Genomic DNA, 15,051 nt, shown 5'->3' with positions numbered 1-15,051 from the left:
CCCAAAACCACCCCCCCAAAAAAACACCCCTCCCAAAAAAACACCCCCCCAAAAACCACCCCTCCCAAAAACCACCCCTCCCAAAAAAGCACCCCCCCAAAAAACCTCCCCCCAAAACCACCCCTCCCAAAAAAACATCCCCCCAAAAAAACTCCGCCCCCAAAACCACCCCCCCAAAAACCACGCCCCCCAAAACCACGCCCCCCAAAACCCACCCCCCGAAAAACCCACCTGCCCCAAAACCACCCCCCCAAAAAAACAGCCCCCCCCCCCCCCCCCCCCACCCCCCAAGCATTGCCCCACCAGCAGGCCCCAGCCACCACCCCCTCCCCAACACTAAATCCTGGGTGGGGCTCAGTGCACCCCCCAAAAGCCCCCCCCCCCCCCAAAACGTGGGTGCCCCCCCCGGCCACCCACCCGCCTTGCTGCAGTCGACGGTGAAGGAGTTCTTCTGCCCCACGAAGGCCTTGTTCAGCCCCAGCCCCTTGGCCACCACCTTGCTGGCGTCCGAGGAGAATTTGGGGGTCCCCGGGGGGGCCCCCCCCCACCGTCGCCGCCGCCGCCGCCGCGGCCCCCCCGGCCTCCGGCCGGCCCCCCGCCTCCACCAGCACCGAGGAGCTCTCCCGCAGGCTGTGGCTGCTCACCAGGCGCGGCCCTGGAGGGGTTGCGGGCACAGTCAGGACCCCCCCTCGCCCCCCCCAAAGCCCCCCAGGCCCCCCCCAAAGCCCCCCGGCCCCCCCCCGGTACCGGTGATCTTGGCCTTGAAGGGGCTGCCGGCGATGTGGTGGGGCCCCCCGAATTTGATGGCGATGAGGTAGCTGCCGGGGGCCATGGGGGTGTAGGTGACGCGGTAGCCCTCGGGGCACTCCCGGCAGTCCATCTTCACCTTGGAGGGGCCGTCGATGGTCACGGCCAGCGCCCCCGGCCCCGCCGTGGCCGTGTTCACCACGAACTCCGCCGGGGAGCCTGGGGGGTACGGGGGGGGGGGGGGGGGTCAGCACCACGGGGGGGGGCCCTCGGAGCCTGGCGCTGGGACCCCAGAGGGGCTTTGGGACCCCCCGGGGGCCCTGCGACCCTCCCCCCCCCCACCCCCCAAGGCCAGGGGAGCCCTAAGAGCCCCCACTCCAAGGCCCTCGGGACCCCTACGACCCCAACCCCATGGGGACCCTACGACCCCCCCACCCCAAGCCCCTGGGACCCCTACGACCTCCCACCCCAACCCCGTGGGGTCCCTCAGATCCCCAACCCCCTGGAATCCCTAAGACCCCCCCCACCCCAAGTCCCTGGGGTCCCTAAAAGCCCCAACCCCAATGGGACCCCTATACCCAACCCCCAACCCCCTGGGACCCCCATGAACCCCCCCCCCCAACCCCATGGGATCCCTAACACCCCCCCACCCCAAGCCCCTGGGGTCCCCAAGACCCCCAACCCCCTGGGACCCCCATGACCCCCCACCCCAAGCCCATGGTGTCCATAAGACCCCCATGACCCCCCCACCCCAAGCCCCTGGGGTCCCTAAGACCCCCAACTCACTGGGACCCCCATGACCCCCCCCACCCTAAGCCCCTGGGGTCCCTAAGACCCCCAACCCCCTGGGACCCCATGACCCCACCCCCCCCCCCAAAGCCCCTAGGGTCCCTAAGACCCCCCCAACCCCACGGGAACCCTACAACCTCCCTCCCCAACCCCCTGGGGTCCCTAAATCCCCCACCCCAAGCCCCTGGGCCCCTACGACCTCCACCCCCGGGGGTCCCCCACGACCCCCCCCCCCGTACCTGTGGTGCCCCCCTCGAGGCCGGGTCCGTAGGCGGAGACGAGGCCGGGGTCCCCCGCCTGCCCCGGCTCCCCCACCCGCACCTTGAAGGGGCTCCCGGGGATGTGGGACCCCTCGAACTTGACGTCGATGGAGTAGACGCCGTTCTCCCGTGGGATGAACCGCACCGCGTACTTGTCTGGGGGGGGGGGGGGGGGGGGGGGGCGGGCGGGGGGGTCAGCAGGGACCACCCCCCCCCAAATCCTCCTGGGAGGCCACAAGGGCCAAAGGGGCTCCTGGGAGCCGCCCCCCCCCCCCCCCCCCCCCCCTGCCCCGCAACCCCATGGAGGCCCCCAAAATCCCCACGGGGGCTGTATGATGATACACAAAGCCCCCCCCCTCAAACTCCCTCTGAGGTCCCCCAACACCTCCCCCCTCCCCAAAACCTACCTTGTGAGACACGACCCCCCCACGGGGTCCACAGGACACCCCTAAACCCCTCCCCCCCCCCCATCTGGGGGGGCCCAGGCAGGGTCGGCCAGCCCCCCCAAAACACCCTTTGTTGGGGGGGGGAGGGGTGGTGTCCTGCAGCCTCCCTGGAACCCCAAACCCAAGCCAACGCAACCAGAGAGAGCCCCCCAAAGCAGGGGGGGAACACCCCCAAAGTGGGGTAGACCCCCCCCAAAACCTTCCCTGAAGCAGAGGGTGACCCCAAAACTCTCCCCCAAAGCAGGGGGGGGACCCCAAAACTCTCCCCCAAAGCAGGGGGGACACCCCCAAAACCCCTCTCCCCCCCAGGGGTGTCCCCAGGAGGCAGGAGCTCACCGCGGCTGCCAGGAGAGAGCCGGGGCGCCCTCAGGGGAAGGGTGGGAGGGTTTTTGGGGGGGGGGGGGGGTCGGGGGTCCCCCCCCGGGGGGGTCCCCTCACCTTCGGTGACCTCGGTGATGTGGCACTCCTCCAGGGCCCCCGAGGGGCTGTGCACCTTGGCGTCCAGCACCCCCTTGGCCCCGTTGAGGCTGACGGCGAAGGAGGCCGGCTGGTGAACCTTCAGCCCGGACTCCTGGGGGGGCAGAGACCGTCAGTGGGGGGGGGGGGGGGGGGAGCCCCCCAAAACCGGGGGAGGAGGGGGGAGGACACGGCAGTGACCCCCTGCCCGCAGACACCCCCCCACCCCCTTTATGGGTAAGGGTTGGGGGGTGCCGGCAGCCCCAAAGCCCAGCCTGGGTGGCCTTGGGGGGGGTTTAACAGCCCCAAGGCATCTGAGGGGGGGCTGCACCCCAAAATCTGCGGGGGCGGGGGGCACTTGCGTGCCAAAACCCCGCCCCAAATAACCCCGGGGGGATGAACACCCCCGAACCCTCACCCCAAAACAACCCAAGGGGGGATGAACACCCCCAAAAAAAGAATCCTGGGGGGGTGAACACCCCCAAATCCTCACCCCAAAACCCAAGGGGGGGTTAACACCCCCAAAAAACTCCAGGGGCAGTTAACACCCCCAAATCCTCACCCCAAAACAACCCAAGGGAGGGGTAACACCCCCCAAAAAAAACCCGGGGGGGTTAACACCCCCAAATCCTCACCCCAAATAACCCCGGGGGGGTCATTTACCCCCTCCCCTCGACAAGCCCGGTGGGGCCAAAAACCCCAAGTAACCCTCGAGGGGGGGGACACACACCCCCCCCCCTGCACCCCAAAACACCCCCGGGAGGGATCTGCACCCCAAGATCCCCACCTGGGGAGGGGGAAATCCCTACCCCAAACGACCCCGGGGAGACCCCAACCCCAAAATTACAAAGTAGGGGGCGGGGGGAGCCCCACCCCAAACCCTCCGCTTTGGGGGATGGTTTTACACCAACACCCCGGTTTCGGGGGTCCCCCCCAAGGCAGGGAGGGGTTTGGGGGTGCTGGGGAAAGCCCCCACCCCATTTGGGGTCTGCAGGTATCGGGGTCTCCCAGGAGGCGGGGAGGGATTTGGGGGTGTCAGGGGAGACCCCCCCGCCCTGCGCCCCACTTACCTCGTGGGGCCGGAGAGCTTAACGGGAGAGAACGGGGGGCCCCGGGGGTCCCCGGGGTTTGGGGGTGCTGGGGGGGGGTTTGGGGGGGCCGTTCTCTCCCGCTAAGACCCCTCCGGACCCCTGGGTCGCCCCCCACCCCGCTCGGGGGATGGGGGGCGACGGGGGGGCTGTTAATAGCCTTTAAAAGAGACACGAGAGAAGACCCCCGGGACCCCGCGACGGCTGGGGGGACGCACGGGCTGCCTGGGCCAGCGCAGGGACCCCAAAACTCCGCTGCGCCTACAGAGCCCCCCAAAATCCTGCTGCAGACCCCCTAGACGCCCCAAACCTCGCTGCAGACCCCCTAGACACCCCAAAATCCTGCTGCAGACCCCCTACACGCCCCAAACCTCGCTGCAGACCCCCTAGACACCCTGAACTGCGCTGCAGACCCTCTGGACACCCCAACTTTGCTGCAGATCCCCTAGACACCCCAAAATCCTGCTGCAGGCTCCCTAGACACCCCAAACCTCGCCGAAACTCTCTTAAAGATAGATTGGGCCCCTGAACACCTCCAAAACCCTGTTAATGCCCCCCCCAAAACTATGAACCCCCCCCAAACACCCCAAAAAAACCAGTAAAGCCCCCCTCGGGGCTACGCTGTCCCCACAGGCACCCCAAAACCACTGCCCTAGGGATATGCTATCTTCAGACACCCTAAAAAGGCTGCCCAAGGGCTACACTGTCCCCGCAGACACCCCAAAAAAGCTCCCCTAGCGCTACGCTGTCTTCAGACACCCCAAAACTGCTGCCCTGGGGCTACATTGTTTTCAGACACCCCAAAACTGCTGCCCAAGTCTACGCTGTCCCCACAGACACCCTAAAAACGCTGCCCTGGGGCTACGCTGTTTTCAGACACCCCAAAAACACTGCCCTAGCACTACGCTGTCCCCACAGACACCCTAAAAACACTGGCCTAGGGCTATGCTGTCCCCACAGGCACCCCAAAAATGTTGCTCTGGGGTTACGCTGTCCCCACAGGCACCCCAAAAAAGCTGCCCTGGGGCTACGCTGTTTTCAGACACCCCAAAAACACTACCCTAGCGCTACGCTGTCCCCACAGACACCCTAAAAACGCTGGCCTAGGGCTATGCTGTCGCCACAGGCACCCCAAAAATGCTGCCCTGAGGCTACACTGTCCCCACAGACACCCCAAAAATGCTGCCCTGGGGCTACATTGTTTTCAGACACCCCACAACTGCTGCCCAAGTCTACGCTGTCCCCACAGACACCCTAAAAATGCTGCCCTGGGGCTATGCTGTCCCCACAGGCACCCCAAAAATGTTGCTCTGGGGTTACGCTGTTCCCACAGGAACCCCAAAACACTGCCCTAGGGCTATGCTGTCCCCACAGACACCCCAAAAATGCTGCCCTGAGGCTACACTGTCCCCACAGGCACCCCAAAAATGCTGCCCTGGGTCTATGTTGTTTTCAGACACCCTAAAAACGCTGCCCTAGGGCTATGCTGTCCCCACAGACACCCTAAAAACGCTGCCCTGAGGCTACGCTGTTTTCAGACACCCCAAAACCACTGCCCTAGCACGACACTGTCCCCACAGACACCCCAAAACCACTGCCCTGAGGCTACACTGTCCCCAGAGGCACCCCAAAAACGCTGCCCTAGGGCTACCTTGTTTTCAGACACCCCAAAACCGCTGCCCTAGGGCTATGCCGTCCCTCTACTGACGCCCCAAAGCCCCCCGAGGGCTATGCTGACTCTCCAGCTGCCCGCCCTGCGCGTGGCGTCCCGAGCCCAGCCGGGGGGGTGCGAGGGGGGGGGTTTCTCCCGGTGCCTCACCTGAAGGCTAGAAACAGTCAGGCGGCGGGCAGCGTCGCAGGGGGCAGCGGCCGTCACCACGAAGGGGCTCTCGGGGATGTGCTCCTCGTTGAACTTCACCGACACCTCGTAGTCACCTGCGGGGAGGGGGACGGCGTCAGCGAGGGGAGCGGGGGGGGTCCCAGTCTCTTCCTGGCCCCCCCACGCTGGCCCGACCCTTCCCCGGCCCCGTACCGGGCTCCTGGACGACGTAGGAGACGCCGCAGGATCCGTCCTTGCGGTCCTCGAAGGCGATCTCGGCTTTGCTGGGCCCCTCGACGGCGATGGAGAGGCCCCCGGCGCCCGCCTCCCGCGTCCAGATGCTGAATTCGGCTAGGGACGGGGGGGGGGCGGTAGCAGAGATGGGGTGTCAGGGCCCCCCCAAAGGCCTGACACCCCCCTCCCCACCCCATCATACCCCATCTGGGGGGCAGCCCCCCGTTCCTCCCCAGCTGGGCCAGTCTGGGGGACCTGGGGCCAAGTTCAGGAGCCCAGGCTGGGTTCAGGAGACCTGCAGCAGGTTTTGGGGAGCCCCAGGTGGGTTTGAGAGGGTCTCAGCTAGGATTTAGGGAACACCCCATAGATTTTGGGGAACCCCAGATGGATTTGGGGAATCTCCAACAGGTTTCAGGAAGCCCCAGTCAGGATTTTGGGAGCCCCCCCCCCCCCCCAGGTTTTAGGGAGCCCCGTGAAGGACCAGGGAGTCTTGTGCAGGCTCGGGAGCTGCAGACAGCGCTGGGCAGTCCCAAGGGGGGGGGGGGGGTCAGGAAGGAGCCCTGAGGGGGCTTTTGGGGTGCCCCCCAAGCAGGTTCAGGGTCCCTGAGGGTGAATTTTGGGGTGCCTGGAACAGGTTGGGGCACCCCAGCAGGGTGGGCATATATTTAGGGGCACCCCAAGGGGGTTTTGGGGCACCTCAAGGGGGTTCAGGGACCGTAACAGGATCAGGGCAGCCCTGCACGAGTAGCGAAGCCCCTGGGGGGGCCTCGGGCAGGTTTTGGGGTGCCCCACGCTCACCTGGCACGCCGGCCTCGGCCCGCTCGAGGCCGGGCCCCCCGGCGCGGACCTTGTGTGCGCCGCCCTCGCCCATGGGCCCCACGGTGAACTGGAAGGGGCTGCCGGGGACGTGCTGGCCCCGGTCCTTGACGCTGACCGAGTGGACGCCGGTCTCGGAGGGCACAAAGCGGATGCTGTAGGCGCCGCCGTCGCCCTCCAGCACCTGCGCCGCCACCGTCTGCCCCGAGGGGCCCGTCACCACCGCCGTCACCTCGTGGGCGCTCAGCTCTGCCGGCAACGGGGTGGAGGTCATGGCGGGGGGGATCACGGGGCTCCCCCTGGCACCCACCACCACCCTAGGGACCCTCCCGTGCCAGGGGAGGTCCTGGGGTTCCTCTGTGAGTCCCCACTCCGTCCCCATGGGTCCTTGGGGGACCCTCTATCTCTGGGGTCCCCGCGCAGGTACTTGGGGTCATGTCCCATCTCCCCCAAAACTGCCCCAGCAGCCTCCCGAGACCCTTGGGGACCTCCCCAGGGACGCTCAGAGGTACCACGGGGCTTGCCGAGCCCCCCCCAGGGACACTCGGGGACCCCCCAGGGACGCTCACCCGGCATCTTGAGGCTGAGGTCGCAGGCGGTGCCAACGCTGGCCTCGGGGGGGGGCGCGGCGCCGGCGCGTGATGCTCTCCTTCACCCGCCCCTCGCCCGTCACCTTCACCGAGAAGGGGCTTCCTGCGGGGGGGGCAGGGGGGTCACATCGGCTCCCCCGAGGCCAAGGACCCCCCCTAAACCCCTCCAGTCTTCTCCTGGTCCCACTGTACCCCCACACCCCACTCAGTACCCCAGCTCCCTCCCTATATCCCCCCCAGTACCCTCCCACCATGCTCCCAATAACCCAAATTACCCCAGTAGACCCTCCCAGTACTCCCCGATACACCCTCCCAGTGCCACCACTTGCCCCGGTCACCCCCCAGCCCCGGCAGCGCTTCCAGTCCCCCCAGTTCCCACCGCGGCACCCACCGGGGACGTGCTGGTCGCCGAATTTGACGGAGATGATGTAGTTGCCGGGTTCGGTGGGGCAGTAGGAGACGCGGCAGGTCCCGTCCTCCAGCTCCTCCGTGGTGATGTCCACCTTGCTGGGCCCCTCGATGGAGAGGCTCAGCCCCCCGTAGCCTGGGGAGGGGGCCGTCAGCAGGGACCCCAGCGCCTGGGACACCCCCCCTCGCCCAATTCCCAGGGGATGGAGACGTACCGGCGTCGCGGGTGTCGATGGTGAAGTGCGCCGGCTCGAAGGTGCGTCCCTCGCGCAGGCCGGGCCCCGCCACGCGCACCCGGCTGGCGTCCCCCAGCTCGGCCTGGCTGATGGTGACGGAGATGGGGCTGCGGGCCAGGGGCTGCCCCCCCCGCGAGATGTGCACCAGGTGCTCCCCCACCTCCTGCGGCACGAAGGAGATACCTGCGGGGACGGGGACACCGGCCTCAGGATGAGGGGATGCCGTCAGCGGGGGAGCCAGGTGTCACGGTACGGGGACGCAGAAGGGATGGGGCGGGGGGATTTGGGGGGGGCACAGGGATACAAGGGACATCCCTGCAGGGGTGTCAGGATGAGGGGACACGGTGTGGGGACGCTCTCAGCAGGGTGCGGGGACACAGGGGACAGAGGCGTCGCGGTGCGGGGAGACGGGGGACATCGGGAGACACCGCACAGCCGTTTGAGCCGGCCGGGCTCTTTACACCCCAACAGCGAGGTCACGGTGACCGTGTCCCTGCGTCCCCAAGGCCCTCCGTCCTCCCTCCGAGTGTCTCCCCCACATCCCCTCCCTCGGCTGCAGAGGCGTTGGAGCCGGCCGGGCTCCTCGCACCATGAAGGCGATGTGCCGGCGTCCCCAGGGGCCCCCGTCCCGTCCCGAGCGTGTGTCCCCCCCCTCACCGATGTGGCCGTTGCGGAGGCGCTTGAGCTGGCAGGGCTCCTTGCGGCCCGAGGGGGCGGTGACGGTGGCCGTCAGCTGGCTCAGGTCCGTCTCGCCGATGTCCAGGGGGATGTCGGCCGAGGCGCCCACCTTCAGGTGGGACAGGCGCAGGCTGTCGTCACCTGCGGGGACGGGGGTCAGCGGCGAAGGCACCCCAAAAATACCCTCAGGACGGCCCCGAGCCCCCTGGGGACTTTGGATCCGCTGCAGGGAGCCCCCAGGACCACCCACAGCACCTGGGGGTGCCCCCCAGCCCGTACCGGTGATGCGGGCGGTGAAGGGGCTCCCCGGGATGTGCTTGTCGTTGTACTTCACCACGATGCTGTAGTCCCCGGGCAGCACCGGCAGGTAGGAGACGCTGCACGTCCCGTCCTGGTTGTCGGTGCAGCTGATCTCCGCCTTGGAGGGACCCTCCACAGCCAGCGACAGACCTCCTGGGGTGTGGGGGGGGGGCACGTAGGGTTCAGGGGGGGACCCCGTGCCTGCTGGGGAGGACCCAGGCGCCTGGCGGACCCCCCCAGGGGCTCACCTTCGCCGGCGTCCTTGGTGTTGACGGTGAAGGTGGCCGGCTTGTTGACGGTGCCGTGGATGAGGCCGGGGCCGTAGGCGGTGACGTGGCCGCTGTTGACGTAGTCCACGTAGAACTGCAGGGGGCTGCCTGGGGGGGGCAAAAGGGGGGACACGGGGTGGATCAGGGGGGCATCGAGACCCCCCCCACTGCCACGGGAGGATCCTCGCAGACACGGGGACGTCGCAACAGACACACGGTGGCGCGTGGGATGCCGTCACGGCACCCCTGGGGCCATGATGCTTCAACAGGCCCCCCCCCCGGTCCCCCCACGAGCCCCCCCACCTGGAATGTGCATGTTCTCGTAGCGGATGTCCATCTCGTGCAGGCCGGCCTCGGTGGGCGCAAACCGCACCGTCACCGTTCCGTCCTTGTTGTCCGTGATGTCGGGCTTGGCCACCTTCCCCGAGGGCATCCGCACCTCCCCTGGAGGGGGTGAAATGGGAGGGGGGGAGCTCAGGGGGTGCTGGCTGGTCTGGGGACCCCCAGGAGGGCCTGGGGATCCCTGGAAGGACCCTGGCTGTCTTGGGGATCCCCCCAGGACCATCTTAGCTGTCCTGGGGATCCCCTGGTGGGACCTGTAGACCCCCAGGAGGACATCGGCTGCCTTGGGGACACCCCAGGAGGACCCAGGGGGACTTTAGGGACCCCCCACATCTTGAGGACCCCCAAGCAGACTCTGCAGACCCCCTAGAAGGGCTCAAGGGAGGCCTGGGGACCCCCTACAGGAGCTCAGATGTTTTAGGGACACCCCCCCAGGGCGTTTTGGGGCATCTACCCCCCCTCACCGGTGATCTCGCCCTTCTTGATGGTGAAGGGGATGACGAGGTCGAAGGGGCGCAGCCCGGCCATGTCCAGCCCGTTCACCCCCAGCAGCGGGCGGTCGGTCGCCTGCGCAAACGAGCTCGTTAGCAGATACCGGACCCCCCACACCCCCACCCTCTGCCTGACGCGCTGCCTGCCTGCTACACACCTGGCGCGCTGCCTGCGTCCGTTATCGCGCCCGCCTGGCGCGCTGCCCACCCGCTACACTCCCCGCACGCTCCTCGCACGCGGCCTGCTTGGCACCTCGCCTGTCTGCCTTGCACGCTCCTTGCACGCTCCCCACCTCGCACGCACCTTGCACGCTGCCTGCATTACACTCCTTGCACGCTCCTTGCACGCTCCCTGCATTACACTCCTTGCACGCTGCCCACCTCACGTGCCGCCTGCACGCCGCTCGCCTCGCATGCCTCGCACGTGGCCTGCGTTACACCCCTCGCACGCCCCCTCCCCGGCCTTCGCCCGGCCCCTCGCCCGCCCCTCGCACACTCACCATGACCTGGAAGGGGCTGTTGGGGATGTGCTCGCCCCCGAAGCGCACGCAGATGACGTACTTGCCGGGCTGGGGGGCGGTGTAGAAGATGTCGAAGGTGCCGTCGGCGTTCTCCACCACGTCCACGTCCACCTCGGAGCCGTCGGGCGTGCAGACGGTGCAGGTCACCTTGCCCTTGCCCGCCGCCTTGGCGTCCACCGTGATCACCGTCTCCTCCCCAATCTGGATGGTGGGGCCGATGCCCGCCCCTGCCGAAAAAGGGGGGGGGTGACTGCCCGCCCCACGGTGGGGGTACCCCCAAACCGGCCCCACGGGTGGACGTGCACCCTGCCGTGGGTCTCCGGCAGGCTCCGGTACTGCCCACCCCTTGGGATGGGTGAAGGATCCCCCAAAGCTGGGGGGAACCCGAGCCCCCCGGTGGACTGAGCACGGGGAAAACTCGTGCCATGTCACAGGGAGGGGGGAAATTAGGCCTTAATGAGGTACAGACCTCCCCCATCCCACACCCAGGTAGTGACCTGATGGAGGGGGTCCCTCTGCTCCGTGGGGGCAGCCAGGGACCCCGTAACACCCTGGGACCCCCCAGCTCGCTGCCCCGTGTGGGGCCAGGGGTGCCCCCAGCAATGGGGGGGTGTCCCCAACTACAACAGGAGCGAGCCAGGGAACCCCCAAACGTTTGGAGGTTCAAGCTACTGGCACGATCCCCCCCCCCCCCGTTTAATGAGGTTTGGGGGATGCCCCACAATTAAGACAGGACCAAAAGGGGTCCCTGGTACTGGACTGAGGGGGACCCCCAAGAGCAAGCAGGATTGGGGGGGGTCCCCCCAGGTTGAACGAGGTCTGGACCCCCCCAGTTAAAATAGAACCCTGAAGGCTTAAAATGACGCCTGGGGGGGCCCTGACACTAAGTGAGGTCTAGGGCGGGGTCCCTCATCATTAAACGAGGTTGGGGGGACCCTTCCATGATTTAAAGGAGAACACAGGGTGCCCCCAGCATTAAATGAGGCCCGAGGGTCCCCCAAAATTAGACCCTAGTCCCTCCTTCACGCCACTGCGGGGAAGGTCCCCGCTCGTCCACGGGGATGGGGGTAACTTTAGGGTGCGGGGAGGGGGTCACGCATGCACCCCGACGCCAAGCGAGCCATGCCGTGAGCTTACCTAAGCCGTGACCTCCGATGGAGACTACAGCGTGGGCAAAAGAGGGGTGGGGGGAGGATGGGGAGGGGGGGGGCGCGGGTGGGACGTGGGGTGGGCAGAGAAGCAAGAAATCCAGTGAGACACACGTGGTGAGGCCCCCCCGCCGTGCCCCCCGGCCACCCTCCCCGCTCGCCCTCCCCGCCCGTGCCCCCCCACCTCCCCACCCCGCGGTGACTTGGCTGGAAGCGGCTGGGCGGGCGGTGGGTGTCCCCGTCGTACGCGCGCGTCCCCCACGGCAGCGCTTACCGGTGACGGTGCACTTGCTGGCGTCGCCGGCGGGCACGGCGCGGATGCGGTAGGGCGAGTAGGGGATCTCGTCCCCACCGTACTTGATGAGGATGGTGTAGCGCCCCGTCATGTCGGGGACGTAGGAGACCGTGTAGGTGCCGTCCTGGTTGTCCCGGATCGTCGCCTTCTTGGGCTTGCCCTCGGGGTCCTGTGGGGACGTATCGGGGGGGACACGTCGCTGGGCTGGCCTCTCCCCCCGCCGCCAGACCCCTCCCCGTGCCCCCCGCTCCGTGCCCACCGTGATCTGGACGGCCAGCAGCCCCTCGCCGGCGTCCTTGGCGTCGATGGTGAACTCCACGGGCAGGCTGGCCGGGACCCCCGTCGTGTTCAGCCCGGGGCCGCTCGCCTTCACCTTGCTGGCGTCGTGCGTGGGCAGCGCCTTCACCTTGAAGGGGCTGCGGGACAGAGCGGGGGGGTGTCAGACCAGCCCCCCTGAACCCCCCCTGGCCCCCCGCCACGTCCCCCGCCTCACCTGCGGGGCACCTCCTCGTCGCCGTAGCGCACCGAGATGCTGTAGGGCCCCTCGCGGGAGGGGACATAGCTGACGCGCTGCGTCCCGTCCCCGTTGTCCGCCACGTCCACGGGCTCCACCACGCCTGGGGGCGGGCGAGGGGCGTCAGGGCACGCCAGAGCACCCCACGGGGCGCCCCGCGGCATCGCAGCGTGCCCCGAGACTCCCCGCGGCATCCTACGCGACACCCCGAGTCTGCAGTGCTCCGTGGGGTGCCCCGAGACCCCCTGTGGCCCCCCGAGACCTTGTAACATCCCACAAAGTGCTCTGAGACTCCCCGTAACGTCCCACAGGGCACCCCAAGAGCCCAGCGGGCACCCTAAGACCTCCCTTGAGCCCCCACAGGGCACCCCGTGGGGTGCACCAGGACCCCCCATGCCCTCCCCCGAGAACATGCAGCAGCCATAGGGCACTCTTTGTACCAGACACCCCTATCTCCCTTGGGATCAGGGGTACCCCAAACGCCCCCCAGCCCCAAAGCGGAGGTACCCCAAACCTCCCGTGCGCCCCACCGACCTTTAGGGCCCTGAACCTTAACGTCCAGGGGGGCGACGCCGGCCTTGCTGGTGTCGACGGTGAAGGTCTGGGGCACATTGGCTCGCACGACGCCCGGCGTCAGCCCCGGCCCCGCGCACTTCACCTTGGATGAGTCCACCACATCCGTCACCGGCACCTTGAAGGGGCTCCCTGGATGGGGCAGGGGGACACGTGAGCGTGAGGGAGGGGGCGCGTGCGACACAGCCGCCTCCCCCCCACCCTGGGACCACCCCCCAGGCACTCACCGGGGACTTGGTGGCCGCCATAGGTGACATTGAGGCTGTAGGTGCCCGGCTCGTAGGGGATGTACTCCACCGAGCAGCTCCCGTCCTTGTTGTCGGTGCAGGACATCTTGGCCTCCGAGGGACCCTCCACCGCCAGGCCCAGGCCCCCCGTGCCAGCACCCCTGGGGCAGGGGGAGCACGGGGGTCAGGTGGGGCACCCCCAAACCCCCCTGACCCCAGGAGGGACTTGGTGGTACTGGGGGGGGAAGGTTAGGGGCTCTGGGAGGTGCGTTTAGGATACAGGGATGTTTTGGGGGGACTAGGAAGAGGAAGACTCGGAGTATGAAGAGATCTGGGGTACAGGGCTCTTTCAGGGGATGCCAGGGAAAGGATTTGGGGTATGAGGCTGTTTCAGGGGACACCGGGAGAAGGATTCGGGCTGGGAAAGCACGTGTAAGGCACCTGCGGGCAGACTTGGGGCACCCACGATGGATTTCAGGGGTGCTGGGAAGCAGACTGGGGGCACAGGAGAGTGTAGAGGACTGGGGAGGGGGGGGTTCAGCACCGAGGGGGGATTTGGGGTACAGGGGTGCTTGTGACGACTGCTGGGCATCCCAGGAAATAGTCTGGGGGCCCAGGGGGGTGGGTTGGAGGGTTTGGGCTCTCACCGGGTCTCCACAGTGAACTTGTTGGGCTGGTTGGTGGTGCCGCTCTGGATGCCAGGGCCGTGGACGCGAACGCGTGCCGGGTCGCAGCCCTCGGTGACGGGCACGCGGAAGGGACTGTGCGGCACCGGGCTGCCGGCGTAGCTCACCTCCACTGTGTGCATGCCTGGGGAGGGGTGGCGGGGGCGGCAGGGACGTCAGCCCAAGGTCACGGGTGCTGCCCCCCATCCCCGCACGCCCCCCACGCCTCACCCTCCTCGTAGGGCGTGTACTCCACGTGGTAGGTGCCGTCACCCCGGTCCTCCACGAAGGTCTCGGTGACGTTCCCCGAGGGGTTGGACACCCGCGTCTTCACGTGGGGGCCCCCGGCTTTGGTCAGCGCCCGGGCGTCCACATCAAACTCCGTCACCGCCTCCCTGAACACACCTGGGGGGACACGGTAGGATGGGGGGTCAGGCAGCTGCGCCTCCCCCACGTCCCCGTCCCCATCGTCGCGGCCCCACGCTCACCCTTGCCCTCCACGCCGGGCCCGTAGACCTTGACACCGGCGGTGTCGACGGCGGGCTCCACCCGGACCTTGCTGGGGAAGTGCGGCACGGGCTGCCCGCCGTACTCCACGGTGATGGTGTAGACCCCGGGGCTGAGCGGGGTGTAGGCGATGGTGTAGGTGCCATCGCCGTTGTCCTCCACCCGCACCTCGGCGCGGGCGCCCGCCTCCGAGGCGATGCCGATGGTCAGCTCGGCCGTGCCGGCCCGGCTGCAGTCCACGCGGAAGTGGCCGGGCTGGCCGGCCGTGGCCCCCTCCAGCCCCGGCCCCGAGCACGTCACCTTGGAGGCGTCGAAGGGGGCGCGGACGGGGGCGCGGAAGGGCGAGCCGGGCACGTGGGCGCCGGCGAAGAGGATGTTGATGTTGTAGTCGCCGGGCTCGGTGGGCAAGTAGGAGACAGAGCAGGTGCCGTCGCCGTTGTCCAGGCACTCGATCTTGGCCTCGCAGGGGCCCTCCACCGTCAGCCCCAGGCCCCCCGTGCCGGCCCCCTTGGTGTCGATGGTGAAGGGGGCCGGCACCCCGGCCAGCCCGCCCTGCAGCCCCGGCCCGAAGGCGCGCACCTGCGGGGAGAGGGGCCGCCACGTTGGGCGGGGGGTGCCGTCGCCAGGAAGCC

The 15,051-nt window shown here is 68.2% G+C and overlaps 1 protein-coding gene across 1 annotated transcript in view; it reads right to left on the bottom strand.

Annotated features, from left to right (window-relative positions):
* Window positions 1-411: 411 nt before the first annotated feature.
* The window catches only part of FLNA (filamin A), a 28,763-nt gene continuing 14,123 nt past the window's right edge, over window positions 412-15,051 (bottom strand). The window contains 27 exon segments of the mRNA XM_049793311.1: window positions 412-655; window positions 748-892; window positions 895-966; window positions 1,776-1,952; window positions 2,681-2,813; window positions 5,606-5,721; window positions 5,819-5,956; window positions 6,638-6,904; window positions 7,225-7,276; window positions 7,278-7,348; window positions 7,637-7,789; window positions 7,869-8,072; window positions 8,547-8,708; window positions 8,847-9,020; window positions 9,116-9,244; window positions 9,440-9,580; window positions 9,943-10,045; window positions 10,470-10,717; window positions 11,628-11,651; window positions 11,913-12,102; window positions 12,193-12,349; window positions 12,427-12,550; window positions 12,982-13,152; window positions 13,248-13,408; window positions 13,895-14,057; window positions 14,144-14,317; window positions 14,401-14,998. Of these exon segments, the coding sequence (XP_049649268.1) occupies window positions 472-655; window positions 748-892; window positions 895-966; window positions 1,776-1,952; window positions 2,681-2,813; window positions 5,606-5,721; window positions 5,819-5,956; window positions 6,638-6,904; window positions 7,225-7,276; window positions 7,278-7,348; window positions 7,637-7,789; window positions 7,869-8,072; window positions 8,547-8,708; window positions 8,847-9,020; window positions 9,116-9,244; window positions 9,440-9,580; window positions 9,943-10,045; window positions 10,470-10,717; window positions 11,628-11,651; window positions 11,913-12,102; window positions 12,193-12,349; window positions 12,427-12,550; window positions 12,982-13,152; window positions 13,248-13,408; window positions 13,895-14,057; window positions 14,144-14,317; window positions 14,401-14,998 (4,431 nt within the window). The 3' untranslated portion in view covers window positions 412-471.

Source organism: Accipiter gentilis, chromosome 38 (genome assembly GCF_929443795.1).
Source record: "Accipiter gentilis chromosome 38, bAccGen1.1, whole genome shotgun sequence".
Taxonomy (NCBI): Eukaryota; Metazoa; Chordata; class Aves; order Accipitriformes; family Accipitridae; genus Astur; species Astur gentilis.
This window is presented reverse-complemented; position numbering and strand designations above follow the sequence as displayed.